At 42.3% G+C, this 17,593-nt stretch overlaps 1 protein-coding gene across 1 annotated transcript in view; it reads right to left on the reverse strand.

Annotated features, from left to right (window-relative positions):
- Positions 1–4,681: 4,681 nt before the first annotated feature.
- MTMR12 (myotubularin related protein 12) overlaps positions 4,682–17,593 on the reverse strand; it is a 36,586-nt gene continuing 23,674 nt past the window's right edge. Inside the window, exons 11-16 of the mRNA XM_080973451.1 lie at positions 17,231–17,309; positions 15,964–16,034; positions 10,424–10,596; positions 9,827–9,994; positions 8,649–8,810; positions 4,682–7,417 (exon numbers count right to left, since the gene is read on the reverse strand). Coding sequence (XP_080829577.1) covers positions 6,845–7,417; positions 8,649–8,810; positions 9,827–9,994; positions 10,424–10,596; positions 15,964–16,034; positions 17,231–17,309 — 1,226 coding nt within the window. The 3' untranslated portion in view covers positions 4,682–6,844. The remainder of the gene's footprint in view (positions 7,418–8,648; positions 8,811–9,826; positions 9,995–10,423; positions 10,597–15,963; positions 16,035–17,230; positions 17,310–17,593) is intronic.

Raw genomic sequence — 17,593 nt, forward strand, 5'->3', positions numbered from 1 at the left:
ATCCCATTTAGAGGGGAGAATTTGCCCTCTAAATTAACACTTAAATAGGCTTCAGTTCAGTCATACCTATCCATTGGGTGGAGAAGGACAATGTATTTACCCAACATTCCCTTTGAAAAGCAAATCTGAATTTTAAAACCGAGCAGAAGATTTATGATTTAATTCAGATTAACATAATCAGATTAACATAATTACCAGCAGTTTCTGGACAAACAGAATTTGCACACTCTTTTTTCTACATACTGCATAGATCAAAGTGACTCTCAACTTCAAACACAATTTATCCTTTGAAGTTAGCCAGTGAAGTATGTGCTTATAATATGGATATACCTGTTAAGAGCATTGCGGTCTCCCCCCTTCCCCATTGCACCACTGTAACAGAACTTTTAGGGGTCCTGCTTCAACCTCTGCATTCATAAAGGTCTTGGTCTCTCTCTTTTTCTCTCACCCACACATCTGTGAAAATACCCAGAATCACAGACAGCAAAACCTAGCACATGAAAGTTGAAAAGGCGTCTCCACAAAATTGCAACTTGCTGCATAGTTCCCAGGGTATGGTCTGAAAGCACACAAGGTGCTACCTTGCTGGTGTGGGTCTGGTTATTTATTGCATTTCTATTCAGCCTTTTCTCCAAGCTCAAGATGGTGTACAAGCTTATCCCTTTGTCCATTTTATTCTCACAACCACCCTGTGAAGTAGGTCAGGGTGTGCGTGTGCAGCAATGTAAGGCCAGTGTGGGAGCATGATCTGAAAACTCCCCTTTTAGTTGCCAAATGCATGCCCTAAATCATGGGTCGGCAAACTAAGGTCCATGGGCCGGATCAGGCCCAATTGCCTTCTAGATCCAACCCGTGGACGGTCCAGGAATCGCCATGTAGATCACCAGCATGTGCATTCTTTCCCTCTCCCTCACACGGCGGCACTTCTCCCCTCAGGGACGGAGCAATCTTGTCCCACGACGGGCGCCATTGACGGCAGGAGTCAGCTCACCCGCCTGCTTGCCTCAGCAGGGCAGTGCTGTGAAGGGGGCGTGTGATGCCGGTGGCTGCTGCGTTTTCCTCCTGCTTCTCCTCCCTCTCCATCAGTCTGCCCTTCTTTCTCCACGCCCCTTTTCCACACCACTTCCATGTGCGCTTTTTTCGTCACCGCCTGCCTGCCTTCCTCCATTTCTCCCATGGCATTCAGGCGGGTTGTTGTGGTGGCTGCGGCCGCCACTTGTGGGTTGGGTGGGTGGCTCAGTCTACTCCGTGGTGCCTCTCGGGAAGCAGCAGCAGCAGGTGGTGGGTAAAAGCTCCAGCAACACCCCGGTTTCCCTACCTCCATCTACGGCTCCTCTGCCTTGGCTGCTGCTTCTGTCTTCACCAGCCAACACAGCCTCCTACCCTGCCATGGCGCCTGGCTGGCTGGAGAAGCCCAACTGCAGATATTGGGACGACAACTGGGACAGGTAAAGCCAGGCATAGACAAACTCGGCCCCCCAGATATTTTGGGACTACAACTCCCATCATCCCTAGCTAACAGGACCAGTGGTCAGGGATGATGGGAATTGTAGTCTCAAAAACATCCGGAGGGCCGAGTTTGCCTATGCCTGGGTAAAGCAAAGCATTTTCAGGCCTCTTTGCAGGTGGGAGAAAATCATTCATTTTTTCCCCCAAAATAGTCCGGCCCCCCACAAGGTCTGAGAAAATTTGCTGACCCTTGCCCTAAATGCAAGAGATAGGGAGAAATATGAAAAAAAAAAAGCTTTGCATCTAAATCTATAAATTGACTAGGTTTTTAGGCAGTATCCTGGCCTTAAGAGTTTATGCACCCTGGGGTGCTAGGGCACACTTTCCCATTGTGACAGTTGCTAAGAAGCAGTATTGTCACTAACATCTCCCAAATAAGAAGTTAAAAAGGAGCTTGAGAAGGGAATCTAGCAAGTAGTATCAGCATATCAGCGCCATCTGATGATATGATCTCTCTCCAAAAGAAGGCTGTGTGCTTCCATTGTTATTTGTTGAAGTACGTCAGTTATGTGTACACAAAAAGTCTTCTGCAGCCCAGACGAACAAATTGGTACATTTTCATCACCCTTTTCCATTCCATGAAGTCATTCATGAGATAAGGAAGTCTCTAGCACAGCAGTTCAAACTTTTCCCCACGTACTCCTTGAAAATTGCCCAGGGTCATGGCCGACCACTCAATGATTTTTCTGCCTGTTATAGCAACTGAAATGCACTGTGGCAGCTCGTACATGCTGTTGGTTTTTAATTATATTTCTATTCCTTGTATTTCTTATGTTGTATTTCATTGCATTACAACTTGCATGCCATAGAAATAACATTGGAAGTGTCCTTCACATGGACCACCTCAGTGAAGCTTGCAGGCCATTAGTGGTCTGTGGAACCCCTGCTCTAGCAAAAGAACCCTAAAAAGAATGACAATTTTTCTTCTACAGCTTATTGCACGGTAAAATCTCTGGAAAGAAGCACCATTTGCTACTTTTCCGTAGCAACTGGGATTTGCTTAAAATTCTCCCATCTTTGTGGATATATAATTCTTAAGTTATGAGGCTGCTAATTTTGTATTGGCTTTGTGCCTTCAAGTACACTGGGGAGAAGGGATCCAACAGAATGTGGCTACAAAACAGAAAGGCACTGGGTGGGAAAATCCTAGCAAATGCTGACTGCAGGCTGGCCCTGGGCCCAAGCCGAGAGAGAGCTTCCTGTCCTTAAAATAAGGTCTGCCTTCTGAAGAGCTACTGTTAAAAAGTTTGCAAGCCTTCAAGTATCCCTCCCCCTCCCTGCGAATCTTTAAGAGGAAAAGCCACTTCAGATATGAAACACAACAAGAACAGGAAACAGAAACAGCTGGCTTGTGCTTCCTGGTCCCTTTTCCATCTCTATTGCATTTGAGCTCCCCCCCCCCCCCATGCATATGACATGGGAGTAGGCTGTGCAACTCCTTAGGACATAAGTGGAAAACTGCCCTCAAATGGGGCAAGGGAGCAGGAATCACAAGACCAGAAATCTTCCAAAGTCCTATCAGTCCAGTAAACCCAAGTACATGTGCCTGCTAACTGTACTTCAGCTTGTTGCTGTTGCCTATATAATATATATATATAGAGTGTGTGTGTGTGTCAAGGCCGCTTACATATGAAAATGGAAACCTTCAAAAACAGGTTATTTAGGTTTAGTTTCCTGCCATGTGACGTAGACGCAGAAGAGGTTACAATAAATATACATATATTCCAAACTAAGCTAATCCACCTCAGCTTTTACAAAATCAGCTCTTAATTCATCTTAATATAACAGGAGTCTAGTGAGTTAGGTCTTGTAACACTGAGTACTTAAAGTGACCTTTATTTCCAAATCCACATTTCTATTGATATGAGTTGGGGGTGCCTGATTTCCCTAAATTCCTGGATTTAGTAAATGTTAGAATTTAATGAATCTTTGGAATTAAATGAAGTTAGACTCTTAATACCTGGACCCAGCTTCCTGTGTTCATGAGATCCCCATAGCAGAGAACAAAGACAGGGAGATGACAGCCGGCAAATGGGAAGAGCCCTGCCCTGAGCCAGTTACAGACAAAGTAGAGTTTAGAATTTCAGTGGTGGTGCTGTGACCTAGAGAGAAAAAGTGGCTGCTGAATGCAGCAAGCTACAAAGTCAAAGCCATGGCTGGCCAATTGAAAAGTCCTGCTGGTTAGGAGCAAACACCTCAACAGAAAAATCTCCCAACACACCCCTTTTCATCAGAAAGGGAGGGTACTAGCAGCCCCATTGCTGAGCAGGGGCTGCAGGAGTTTTTCCTCCCCTGATGTAAAGAGGTGGGGGACATGCTTCCAGTGGCCCCCATCCTCCTTCAAATGGTAGATCCAGATTGCTGCAAAGCTGCTGGGATGCTCCCCACTTACTTCTGCAGCTTCCAAGTTAGGAGGCTTTGGTCTCATTTTGGTCTCATGGTCTTGTTGGTGTGGCTAGTAGGACAGTGGCACAAGACAAATATTCTGGAGCAAGCTAAAAAGGACACTTATTTGTCCAGTCATTTGGGACTTAAAAGGATTTGAAGCAGATGTCTGCTAAGCTGATTACTGTGGCTGTGTTGAAAAGTTCTTTTCAATTGTTGTGGCTTTTAAACATCGTTTCATAGTACTGTGTGCATTAGCTCCTCTGTGCTCCAGTTCAGAGGAAGGGCAGAGTACAAAAATGAAATAATAAATCATGGTTACCTGGCGGCAGGGCCACATGTGACTTTATAGAGCGTAACTGTTGAGGCCTGTAGATCAGGGGACCTGGTCTACCAGCATAGATCAAATTGTGCTCCAACATCTGGAAGGCTACAGGCTCCCCATCCCTGCTGTACATGGCAGTGGGTTACATGCATTCAAAGGTATGACTACGTAGAAGGCAAGTTTTGTATGGATCTGCACTTCTGCTGTTGATTATCAGGAATCCTGAAACCAATGGTAAGGTTACTGCATCCATTAGTACCGCAAAACACTACAGCCAGGGATTCCCCAACTTGTAGTTCAGAAACAGCTAGACACACAACTTCCATCATCCCTAGTTATCAGGACCAGTGGGTGAGGGTGATGGGAATTGTAGTCCAAAAACTGCTGGAGATCCAAGTTGGGGAAACCCTGGACTAGACTATGCAAACCTAACCGTTGAGATTGACAAAGACACTTTTCAAGTTAAAATAGTAAAAGTACACTTTATTAAACAAATACATTTGTCCAAATAGTCCATTAAAGTAAACAGGAAGAGTTTTTTTCCTTTAGTACTGTTAATGCTAAGCTTGTATTCAGTGTAAAACTGGGAGGTATAAAACAGAATACCAGAAAATTCAGTATAGTGAATTAAATATGTTTCCATCCACAGTGGTGTGTTCTGATCTTATCAATACCATACTCGTTCCTATTAGAGTGGAGCAGTTCCATAAGCCATTATAAAAATCCCTCCATATCCATGAGTTTCCTATATACACAATACTTGACAGCTTAAATATAAATACATTTCCACGACCAATATATTACAACTGTTTAGCTGTCAAAGGAAATGCTATTTTTTTTAAAAAACAACCTTTCCATCGTTAGTGTTTTTCACCCAAAGTGAACTCAAAATCATAATCAAGTAGCTATAAAATGTACAGCCTGTACTAACTGGAGAGAAACTCCTGTATAAATGCTAAATAAATTTGAAGAAACAAAAGTGTGCAATGCTAGCTTTCGGAAGGCTCATATACAAATAGAATTATTGTGTTTTAAGAATACTGAAAGCTCAAGGAGCTTACAGTAGCAAAATGCATAAGGCAACATAGATTCTGAGGTTTCCATTTGGCATTCATCTATACCAGGGTAGTTCTAAGTAGCTCTCCAGATGTTGTCTACAACTCCCATCATCCACAGCTTAGGCTGATGAGATTTGGAGTCCAATGACATCTGGAGAGCCACAGGCTAGCTACCCTGATTTACACCAATTCATTATCCACTCTTTTGGAAGTCTAATCTTAGCTCCCAATACAACGTAAAAAACAAGCAGGTATAGCACACTGGATATACTCCAAGGCAATGCTTTAAAACTGTACCTAGAATCTCATTGGGCTAGTACAATAACCACTTGTGCACTGTCATATCCATGAAGCTCCAGCCCTCCAAGGAGGAAAGGTTACTAAGAGCCAATTCTATCTTGTGGGCTACTTCTGGATTTATGTACATTAAGACTTTACCCTCTAGACTTCTCAAAGCCTCTATTTCAGAGCTGAATTATCTGCTTGGTATAGGCAGACAAAACTTAATAAGCAGTTTTCATATGGCTTTTATAACTGAGGTACTGTTGTGACAACATCCAGCAATTCAACTCCAATGCATAAACTTTTACATTCATAGCTAGCTTTAATGTCACGTTTATATAAAATAGCAGTACTGGATGACAAATCCAGTTTCAAAGCTGAATATAGCTCTTTAGTTGCCTTTCGTAAAGTAAGGACTTGAGATTCAGTGCAAGCTACTGGCGCTAGTGAGGAAGTTCAACATGAGCACCCTATGCAATCTGGAAGAAAAAGTCTGGCTTATTGCCATCTTTTAAGTTCTACCCCATCCTGTACTTGATAGTGTGTGTCCCAGACATCATGCACCAAGGCGGCAGGATAATAACATGATGGAAACAAAAGAAGACTGGCACAAGAGATTGTTATCTTAAGTTACTGAAAACTAAGACACTTATTAAGATACAACAATGAACTATTATTCTGCAGATCATGGATGATCAGAACAAGTAGGATGAATGAGAGAAACACCTAGTATTTCTCTAGTTGGGAGTTTTAAAAAGGCAGGTATGACCCTGTCAAGTTCATTAAAAACAAAAAACAAAACAAAACATGGCACCTGATTCTTCTTAGAAACACCGGGGGGTGTCTTTCAAACAGCACACGTTTTTCTATGCATTATAAATTGTGCCTGGAAGACACACTTACCTGACTAGGACATTTTTAAATTCTGGTGGATATTTCTGAGACCACCACCCCTTTATGTTCCAACAAGAAGTTTATTATGATTTTGAGAGTGCCCCAACACCTTAACTCTTTCCATGATTGAGCAACTAATTTGTATTTTACTTTATTTTTCAACTGGGCCCTATGCAACACAGCTATGTATCTCCCATGCTTATGGAAAGAACTAATTAAAATGCTTGATCAAAACTCATGTAGAAAATATTGCGGGTGCTCAAGTGAGGAAATCTTCATATGCTAAAAGCTTCATCGGGCAGAAGGGAAAGCCACTGCCAGGAAACCAATTTTATGTTTGGAGAGAAGTGTGCCAGTACTTTCATTTCTGTTTGTGAGCATAAGCCTCACATCAAACATCCCCTAAATCAACATACTCATCATCTCTCCTAGCCAAGTCCTCACCTTCCAAATCTTTCCAGGTGCTCGTAGGTAAAACTGGCTTGAGAGAATGTCTTTGAAGCCCAGCAAATGGAAATAAAGCAGACAGGCGAGCAGGATTTCTCTGGAAGGGAGACTCTGCTGCAGCGCCCTCCTCTGAGAGACTCTGGCTGCGTTGTTCATCCATTTGCTTCTGCAAACCTTGCACGTCCTCCATCACATCCCAGACTTTTGTTGCAGTGGCAACTGTCCCACCACTAGGCAGCTGAGCTTCAGGAATCCATCGCAAGTATCTCTGCGCCCACACTTTGATTTCTGGTCCTTCTAAGCGTGGCAGCAGGATTCCATGGAGATCAGCAGGTTTGGAGTGCCAACTCTCATAAAATTCTCTGGAGGTATTCTGCAGTTCGTCAGCAGATGTTATCAGCCTGCTGATCCGTTTGCCAAGGAGGTTTTTTATTAACTGGTCCGTTTCTTCCTTAAAAAACCCTCTTTTGGGGGACGGTTTTGTTTGTGTCAATGGTAAGGAAAGCTGCCGTTGATGCTTTTCGTAAAAAAAAGAAGAAAAAAGGATGAACATAGGCAATAGTTTAGTTTAAGACAGATTTAAGTTGCATTTTAACAGCTATCATAGCCTACAACTTACCAGTGTTTTGGTAAAAAAATAGCTAAGCAGCTATAACACAACACATTACTCAGTCAAGTAAGAAAGCTGCTGAGAATATCAACCATCTCTTCGCAACTGAGATAGTGTTTTGAGAGAGGAGTGAAATTAGAATTAAATTTAGTTAACTAACAAAAACATTTAATGGGTCAGTAAGTCAAGACACTGCCCCTCCTCAGAAAACAGGATAATTGGCCACATCTTTGAAAGTTTTTACAAGTTATTAAAAAACTGCCTAAATCTGCTCAGCAAAACAGTTGCAGATTTCAGATGCATACCAGTCAGGCAACTCACTAAACCCCCTGTTGCAGTTCAAAAAAGGATTACATCCTTTCCCATCAGATTGTGAAATAATTCACCTAGCATGCTTAAGACTGCAAATCCTTTAGTGGTTCTCAAATGAAAAATTATTTGAGGGCACATACAAAATATACTGATGTATACTTTTTAAAGGACTATTTGCATTTTTTGTTATTGGTTAATTTCAAAGTTAATCACAAAGACCAGAAAATGACTGTGATGCAGCGGGTGACGCTGTGGGTTAAACCACTGAGCCTAGGACTTGCCAATCAGAAGGTCGGCAGTTCGAATCCCAGCAACGGGGTGAACTCCTGTTGCTCGGTCCCTGCTCCTGCCAACCTAGCAGTTCGAAAACACAAAGTGCAAGTAGATAAATAGGTACTGCTCCAGAGGGAAGGTAAACGACGTTTCCCTGCGCAGCTCTGGTTTGCCAGAAGCTGCTTAGTCATGCTGGCCAATAAAGCGAGATGAGAGCCGCAACCCCAGAGTCATCCGTGACTGGACCTAATGGTCAGGGGTCCCTTTACCTAATCATATGTTAACACTATTTTACTTAGCTTTATATGGTTAACTCATAGCAATCAATTAAGGCAGCAAATCATGGCAATGATTGAAGTATCTGATGCTGAAAATAATGCAGCAAGGTAAGCTGTAAACCTTGCTTTTGATATTGGCACTGAGAAAACTATTTGCAGAAATCCACAGGTTCTACCTTAACTGAACAGTCGGTGACACAAGTCATCAGCCACTGTTATTTACATAAGGCAGAAAAATGATATAGAGTTTTAAGGATAAGAGTTGGACACCATACCTTGAATTGTGTAGGTTTTTTCTGAATCTTATCATGTTTTGGCTTCTCAGCATAAAGAGGATTATTCAGCAAGGCTTGTGCCTCAGGTCCAAACTGCACAGACCAGTCCCAAACGTGAAGATAACTAAGTTTGGTGCCTTCTGTATTAAGGCTTCCTCCATACTATCAAAGAAAAACAGACAAGAATTAGAATCTCGAATATATTTCTAATAAGCATCAGTTCATACTAGCTCTTTACTGCAAGTAACATCTTTACTTCAGCAATTTCAGCTCCCTCAACCACCTCTCTAGTCTGCGTAGACTTAGCAGGATTTGAACACATTTCTCAACATGGCATTGTATAACTTCACTGTACCAAGTGTATCTGTACACCTATTCTAGCCGAACAGAAAACCCACTTGATCCAGGACATGGTCTGAAGGCATATGAGAGTCATGGGTTATCTAAAGTTAAACAGCTCTGGTCAGTCTGGATGGGAGACTACCTGGGAATCCCATGCTATCTCAAATAGTATGAGGAGGGAAAGGGTGGATATGTAAAAAATAATTTCTTCAGCCATTGGTTTTTAAAGACTTAAGTGGTAATACTGCACTCAAGTATAACCTTCCTCCAAAGAAGGATCCAGTTAGATCATAATTATTTTGAAACTGTGGCAGAGGAACAACTTTCAAGGTATCTTGTTCACATCCATCCTTGAGAAGTGACACTCTCAGGATTCCTATAGCTCATGAAAGCACTGAAGGAGAGAATTGGGGGGTCCCCCCCCTCTGAATAGGATAGAAGGTAGTTTGCTGACGTCTGTGCAATACAAGACAGATACTACACCGTGTCTGTACAGATTCCAAAACTGTAGTTCTCTTTTTTATATGAAGAGTAACCTTCATGGCTGCAAAGAGTTGAAAGTATGTGAGCAATGTCTGGCGAGGTATCAGAAGCCAGAGAAGGGGTGAAAAGGTTTCCAGCAGAAAGAGGCAGTGATTCAACACGCTGCACAACTTTATATACCATTGTTAGAATGGGTTATACACAGAAACAAAACAAAAACACACTAGCATTTGTACGTTATAAAAACAAGACTTTTACTGGCACTTGATTGTACTGCTGTCATAAATCCAAAGAGAATTCAGCTGCACCAAGACAACCCATCTGTAATTCCCCACAGCCCCCAGTCTACATACCCTGGTAGTGTCTCTTTGATGCGGAGAATTGAAGAAGAAGGTGCTAAATATTGGTATGTACAGACTATCTGACAAGACAGTTAGGTAAGTCTCTGTAAATTCAAAGGCTAGTGAATACTGTTGAACCAACTGCCATACACAATCCAAGAACAACAAGAAAAGTGGTGCCTAAAAGGGAAAAAACAGACATTATGTAATAGATTACTTGGGGTATTTGATGCATTGAGTTCACCAAGACTGAACCTACCCAAGGGGGTATTCCATGTGATACCCTTTCCTTATTGACCTTTGTCAACTCAAGTATGGCTGGTGGGGATGAGAAGGAGTTGTTTTTTAAATTGTGGGTCTTGGCCTGGCCTAGTCTCATACCCATTTCTAAAGGCAGGCTCCTTATTTAGGGCTCTTAAGGTACAGAGTTCCACTATACTGTACTATCATTTTGCTAAAGTCCAAATTAAGCTACTTCAAAAACATACGTTGTCACTGTTGAATAGCTGAATGCAGTATTTCCATTATGATTCTCAGCCTTCCCCCTTTAATACCATCCTAGAGGATATGGTTTTGCTCAAAGACTTCAAGAATTTCATTTTGTCATACCTCCTCTCTATCAGTTTGCCACAGATGGTTACACCGATCCAGAAAAGCATGTCCTCCCATGATCCATTCTTTTTGAATAAGACTCTGAAATCCCAGCTTAGTTCTGCAGTGTGCATCCATCATAACTTGAACCAGGCAGGAGATTACACAACACAGGTCAGAAGCATTCTCTTCTGAAGAGGTAAAAGGAAATGGAAGCATTTGAGACACGACAAATCCTTTTATAAACACTTGAAGGAACTATATAAATTGCAAAAATTAACAGTTCCTACTTAAAACTTGGTACCTACAATAAAGGATTGGCCACTTCAGGATTCTTGACAAATGGGGTTTACTGAACTCTGCACCTTTCCATTAAGAGACCTTTTACAACAAACTGACCCAGAATAGCATAGCGTAGCATAGTGTGACTAGATGTAGTAGTAGTGACCAAAATACAGGCGCCACACACGCATATGTGAAAATCATGTAAGTGGGGAGCACCCTTTATGTTTCCTGTTTGCTGATCTCTTCTCCAATCCATATACAAAATACTGTACCCAAAATATCCACAACTGGAACTGAAACTCTGGGGGCGGCCGGAGGCTGGAAGACATGCGGAAAAGTGGTGCTGCACCACGTCCACACACCAGCTGTTAGGCAAGGAGGCTGAGAAGTGTAAACAAAGCCCCGCTGGACCTCCAGTCTCTTTTCCACCTTCACTAAAGTCCAATTATGGCTCTGGGAAGGGTCTCCTCATGAGCCAAATGTGTTCTCCAGCTCTCCTTCCATTTCCCAGTATGAATTAATTTATTCCCCATCACTGCCCATATACTTGGTTGCACACAAGTTGATCGTGCATAAGTGGAAGGATGCCTGTATTGCTTTCTCAGAAACACAGTACTTTGGCTATTTTTACTTCATAGTCCTTTGGGTGAAATTTCATATTCACTAGTAGAACAAATTTCAGATGTTTCCCTTTCATTCTTGATTATGTCAACTAGGGATATAGATTCCCAAAGCAGCAGCACACAAACTATTTCACAGTGGTCAAGGCAAACACCAGCACCACAGATCACAGTAAGATGTCATAACACAAAGCTGAAGAACCTCGAACAGTGAACTAAATGCTGCATGAGGAAAGAACACAATTGTGTGCAGGATGAAAGATTGAAGAAGCAAGTTTGGAAAGATTGCATAATGTTTTCACCAAAGAGAAAGCTACTTAAAAGTAGCCAGTTTTGAGCTTGCTTAGTGTAGGGGTGGGTGAATCAGTCCATTTCTGGCCTGTGTCAGTCTTCCATGTGTACATTCATAAGTCTGTTCTAGCCTGTTTGTACAATAATCCAATGTTTAAGTGTGCCAAATATGTATTTAAATACACATTTTATCTTAATGCATGCATTTCTAAACATGTTTTATCCCAAAGTGGGCATTTTACTACAATCTTTAAGCCAATAACTGTTGCAAAATTCAGAGAAGAGTGATAATTATGTCAATGCACTTAATTGTTGGGGAGTTGGTTTGCTTAAAAATGCAGACAGGATGAATGTTCCCAGCCCTAGCTGAATGGCACAATTACCAATTAGCCACAGTGCTAAATGCCAACCTCCCTAATCTACCCATCTGTAGGCTAGCCAACAGTACTCTACTCACAGGTGGAGAAAAATGGGACAGCAGAAAACAGGGTCTTCACTGAAAGAAGGAAAATAAGGAGATGAGACAGAAGGAAGATGCAGGTGTCCAGCCAAAATAAAATCTCAAAGTAATATGCTAAAGTGATTTCCAACTAAGCCCACATTTCAGGATGTAAGGAGGTTACTTAGTAAAAAGCCACAGTAAAGACCCCATAGGCATGCATACAGCTATCCAAGATTTACAGACCCAACTTCTGCAAAGGTGCTTATTCTGTTTCCTCTAAAACTAGTTACACTAATGATTTTCAACCAGTGTGCCGTGGCACCCTAGGGTGTCTTGAATGATGGTCAGGGGTGCCGCAGGCAACACTGGCCTCTGTCCCTCCTTCCTTTCCTACCTCCTCTGGTGCCCTCTTGCATCTCTGCCTCCCAAAGGCTTGTGTGGCTGGCTGTTGCAGCAGCCCTGGCTACAAGTTTCCCAGGCGAATGGTGCCTCTGGGAGGCAGCTCTCTTTGGGGCAGGGAGCAGCTCAGAAACCAGGGGCAGCAGCAGAGGCTGCCCAGAGGACTCCCATGGAGAGGGAAGAGGAGAGAAGGATGAGGAAACACCCCACAAGGGAGGGTGTTTGAAGAAGGGTGAGAGATTGCCAGCCCTGCAAGCAAGGAATGACATAACTGGGCTCCTGAGCCCCACAGGGGTGCCAGAGAAAGAGTGTAGTTGGTCAAGGAAGCCATGGACTCAAAAAGGTTGAAAACCTCTGTAATGGTTCTAGGGGTTGCTCGTGCGTAAGCCGGTGCAAACACCTGGCTGGGTTGCCTGAGTGAACCTTTCCTGTCCGGACAGCCACTCACCCGTGGCTGCCTCAATCGCTGGCAGAATCCGTCAGTGGGCGTTTCTTAAACTTCTTCCAGCAAAGAAGCTCTTTGACGCCTAGTCTCCTCCTACTCTCTCTGCACGAAAGCCTTCTGCGCAAGGAGGGCGTAGGCAGCGGAGGACCTCTACTCTCCCCGCTGGTCCCCGGCAAGGAGTCATGGGACCGCCTCGCCACTTCCCCCATCTGCCCCCCTTCTGCACTGGTGCTACGCTGATTCTCTTCCCCAGAAGATGGGCTGCCTCTCCCACTCCCGGGACGCTCTCCGGAATCCCTCTGGATTTTGCTCTCTCCCTCCGGCACTGATGGCAGTTCCCTGACAACCTCCAAGTTACACTATCAGGAAATGAAGCATCAGCCCAATGAAAGAGTCCAGTGACCACTTACAGAGAGGGCTTATCCCATTTCTTTAGGGCATGACATATATACCTCAAATTCTTGGTACAAAAATCTTCCAGGGAAGAACAGATAAAATATGAGGAAACTAAGGCACATAGTGTTTTCCCATAAACCATAATTTCACTCAACATGGTTTGTAGAGCTAGAGCAAACTCGGAACCCTAAGAAGTACCATTTTGCTTATCCAGGGGCTGCAGGTGGGCTTTTCGGTGGAAAGGACTGGCCAGTAACAGTGGGGCAGCACTGCTCACCTGCCTCCCAAATACTGAGAATGACTGCTGGTTCCTGAAACGGGGGGGGGGGGGGGGGAGCTCTGCACAGCTGAGGAGCCAATCCAATACTCCTACCACCACACTGTGCTGACCTCCTTCACCTTGCAGCTCTCCCTCTCAGGAACTGGCAGCAACACTATGTTCAGGAGGTAGTGGAGCAATGTTGCTTTGCCTGCACAGCTCTCGCCACCTGCCACAAGGCTGTAAACCGCAGGCTCTGTAGAACAATGGGACCCTGATCTCACGAACTATGCTACATGGAAAACCACCTCTGAAACTGAAAAGTAAAAAATCCTACAGGGATTTTTGCTTGCAAGCTGTTTAGTACAGTTCAAGGAGTGCTTAATTCTGTTTTATATGTTACACTTTAATGTAAATGAGCTGGTGAGAAATAGTAAGACCTACAGCTCAATCCTACACATGTTTAGCCAAAACATAAACCTTACTGAGTTGAATGGTAACTCCAACGCAAATGATTATAGGATTGCACTAAGGCATTTAGTGAATCCAAGCTTGCTCTTTGAAATCTTAGCTGCTTAATAAATGAGACCCATTCCAGCAAGACTCTAGGAAAATAAAATTTAAAAATTCCTTCCAGTAGCACTTTAGAGACCAACTAAGTTTGTTATTGGTATGAGCTTTCGTGTGCATGCACGCTTCAGATACATGAATGAAGTATTTGTTTTGACTACGGCAGACCAACATGGCTACCTACCTGTATCTAGGAAAAGAGTTGGCGAAGACCATGAATGGTAGATACGTGCTAGTGGAAAAGACTTCTGCGTGACCTTAGGCACACAAATTTTTAGACTTTTCTACCTAGTGCAGCCCCTCCCACACCCCTTAAAATGCACGTTTGGGGGTTATGGCATAAGAGATAGGGGTATCAGTGAGAATCAACCACCTTGCCTCACAAAAGCACTTTTCAATAGCCCAAAGCAATCTCTGAAAACAACCAATGGCCTCTTGGTCACTTACCTGAGTTTCTATCACGCCATGGAAGCATGCATTTCCTCCCTACCATTAATAATTCTTCTGTCTAAACTAGACTTGAGATATACTGCCACAGACATTATGCACAGTCAACATTAATAGCCGTTAGGGTTGTGGTTTGAATGTGTCACGAGACCTATGAATTAGCAGTTGTTCCACCTGGCTGCAGTAAAGGGGAGAAAAGGCAGCAGGCCATCTACAATCCCTTGGAGTAATTGCCAAAGACCTTCCTTACACAGAACCAACTCCTTCAGTAGCCATCCCACCTGGCCAGACATTTAATGCAACTAAGAAATACTGCCAGAGTTTGTTCTCCATTTTTATCCCATCTCTTTTGCATAAAGTATATGATATGATATGAGATGAGATGATATATGATATGATATGATATGATATGATATGATATGATATGATATGCCAGCTAGCAGGAACTGTTTTCTTAACCTTGTACAATATCCAGAAATCCTAGGAGTTTAACAAATAATCTAACCGTCAGAACAACTGAACCAACTTCTAGAAAAGATTACCAAACATATAAGCCAACTTGCAATGCACTGTGTTGTAAAGCTTTATACAAAGTGTATCATCCCAAGTGTGAAATGGACTCTTCTCCCACAAGGATCTGCAAAATCAGCACCTGCACTGTGGAAATTAAGCATTTTGCATGCCCATTTGACAGCCCATGCTGTGTACTTCAAAGTAAACTTCAACTGCAATACCCATAGAATAAGCTCTACAAGCATCAAAACAATTGCTTGTAAACAACTATTTTGGGAAGTGAGCATACTCTGGGCTCCCTCTGAGACGATTTTGACCTGTTCTCTTTTGGTGGGGAGGAAGTCACCATGAGATCTTAAAACTGCTCACGGCAAGTTAATGCCCAAGCACCTACAGCGCAGCTTCACGAGAAGACCTACAAATAAATCTGGGTGCCATCCAAAGCTAAGGTCTTTATTTTATTCATTTCAGCAAGAAACCATCTACCACTGAAGTCAGTGGTCCTTCAATTCTCTGCTTTGGCTTGATTGTACTCCAAGCATATTGCAGAGTAAGGCTCAAACCCCCTCACTTATCTTCTGAATACATTTAACATATGAAATGTACTCAGCTGTAGACCTTAAATATTCAACTCTTCCTCTTTGAATAATCCCCTTGCCTGCCAAGGCTATGTGTCAGGTGTCAACTAGAGAAGGGATTGCAACAGCAGCATAACTACTGTCCAACCCTACAACTTTTAATAATTCCAGGGCAACTCTAAATATAGAATGCAGTTCATGAAACTCAACTCCTTTCTTCACATATGTTTGAGAACTACTCTACAATTCAGCTACTTAGAAGCAGAGCAGCTATGTGGAAGGCGCACTGGAAAGAAGGATGTACACAACTTACCTATAAGGAGAACATTTGTATTCTCTGCTTCTAGCAAATCAATAATCTCTACTGCTTTTCTCAGACATCTCCTAGAACATGAATACAATGCTTTAGCACAACTGACAAACATCTCCCACTTCTGTACCCATTTTGGCTGATTCCAGACACAATAAACAGGCCCTATAGTTGCATTTTTCTCACCACAATGGAACAGAATTAAACATTTTTAAAAAGAGGAATAAAGGGCATTTTTCTATTTTTCTAACATCCTTCTAAAATGGGCCACCGACTTACATACCAGACTGGTATATCAGTACCCCTGATTTCCTACACTAAACCAATAACCTCATGTCTCCTGTTGAATTGGCCTGACTTAATCTTCCTTTATAGCTTAGTGAAACAAGCTGTGTTCACAACAAACGCTATTTTTAACATTGATACAGTTAGTATTTTAGCCAAACACTCCTGTATTTAGGTTTTGGGAATATATGTGTAAATTCTATCCAGATACACTTTCCAAAAATAACAATTATTTATATTTGATGTAGTTTTATTAGATGTTACTAACATTTTGCTTGCTAATAGTAAACACATTACTAACATTGTTAAAGATGATGTAGTGCATTGGGTGCATATGAGTTATCAAACCTTTACATTAAGTTGGCTATTTTGTGGAATGTAGTCTTGTTTTTCTTTGATAACAGAGGGAAAAAATTCTAACCTGTCTCCTTCAAAGGAAACATTGGATATAAATCCTTCCTTTGAGCACCCCTCACTCTTTCATTTGGGAAGCTCACATCACTTTGCTGCCCAATTCTAGCCTTGCTGATTCAGGCAATAATGATTTAGAGTTTCTCAGCTCTGCATCAATAATCAATATTTTAGAGTTGTGGTGCTAGTATTTTACAAGGTTTTTATGCTTTCTTTCCTGTAATAAGGAAATGTGTTTGTTATGTGTCTGAAGACTCATCCTTGAAAACTAAAATTATGTGTTCTAATATGAAAGGGGACCAACTCTGACCCTTAATGCTGCTGTAGAGGAAACGGAGGAGGAAAAATTAACTGTCAGACTCAGCATCTGCTACATGAATGGAACAAAATTGTCACAGTAACTTAAATGGAAGGTCTCAATTATGATATGAAGTCCATGAAGCCATTGTGTTATCGTTTGATCTTATACAGGTGATTACATCTTGGAGCTAATTCAGATTAAGTTTGGCATTGCTAGCTTATTACAACATTAACTTTTTAAGATGTACTACAGTTGAAGCAGGGTTTCACCAACCTTACGATTTCTAGCCAATTTGTACTCTCCAATAATGAAAACCATTTCACATCAGTATCCCAGAAGTCTGTACTGTTATCTGTAAAAAGAAGATAAATTGTTTTTAGTTATTTCTGGTGGCAACTCAAGTACGTTACATCAAAAGAACAGAAGATTTCAAAAGGCACAATGATATTTGAGATATGTATTGACTGTTATGTTTGCACCCACTGGAAAAAACATGAAGCAGAGCAGTAAGTCATCAGTACAATAGAGCAGCTCAAATGAATAAGTAGTAGAGCACTGGAACCAAATGTCTGACACTGACAGCAAGTGGGAAGTTATCAGAGAAACTCCTTGAACTCAAAGGGATAGGGTTGAACA

This window comes from Podarcis pityusensis, assembly GCF_964106645.2.
Source record: "Podarcis pityusensis genome assembly, chromosome: 11".
NCBI lineage: Eukaryota > Metazoa > Chordata > Lepidosauria > Squamata > Lacertidae > Podarcis > Podarcis pityusensis.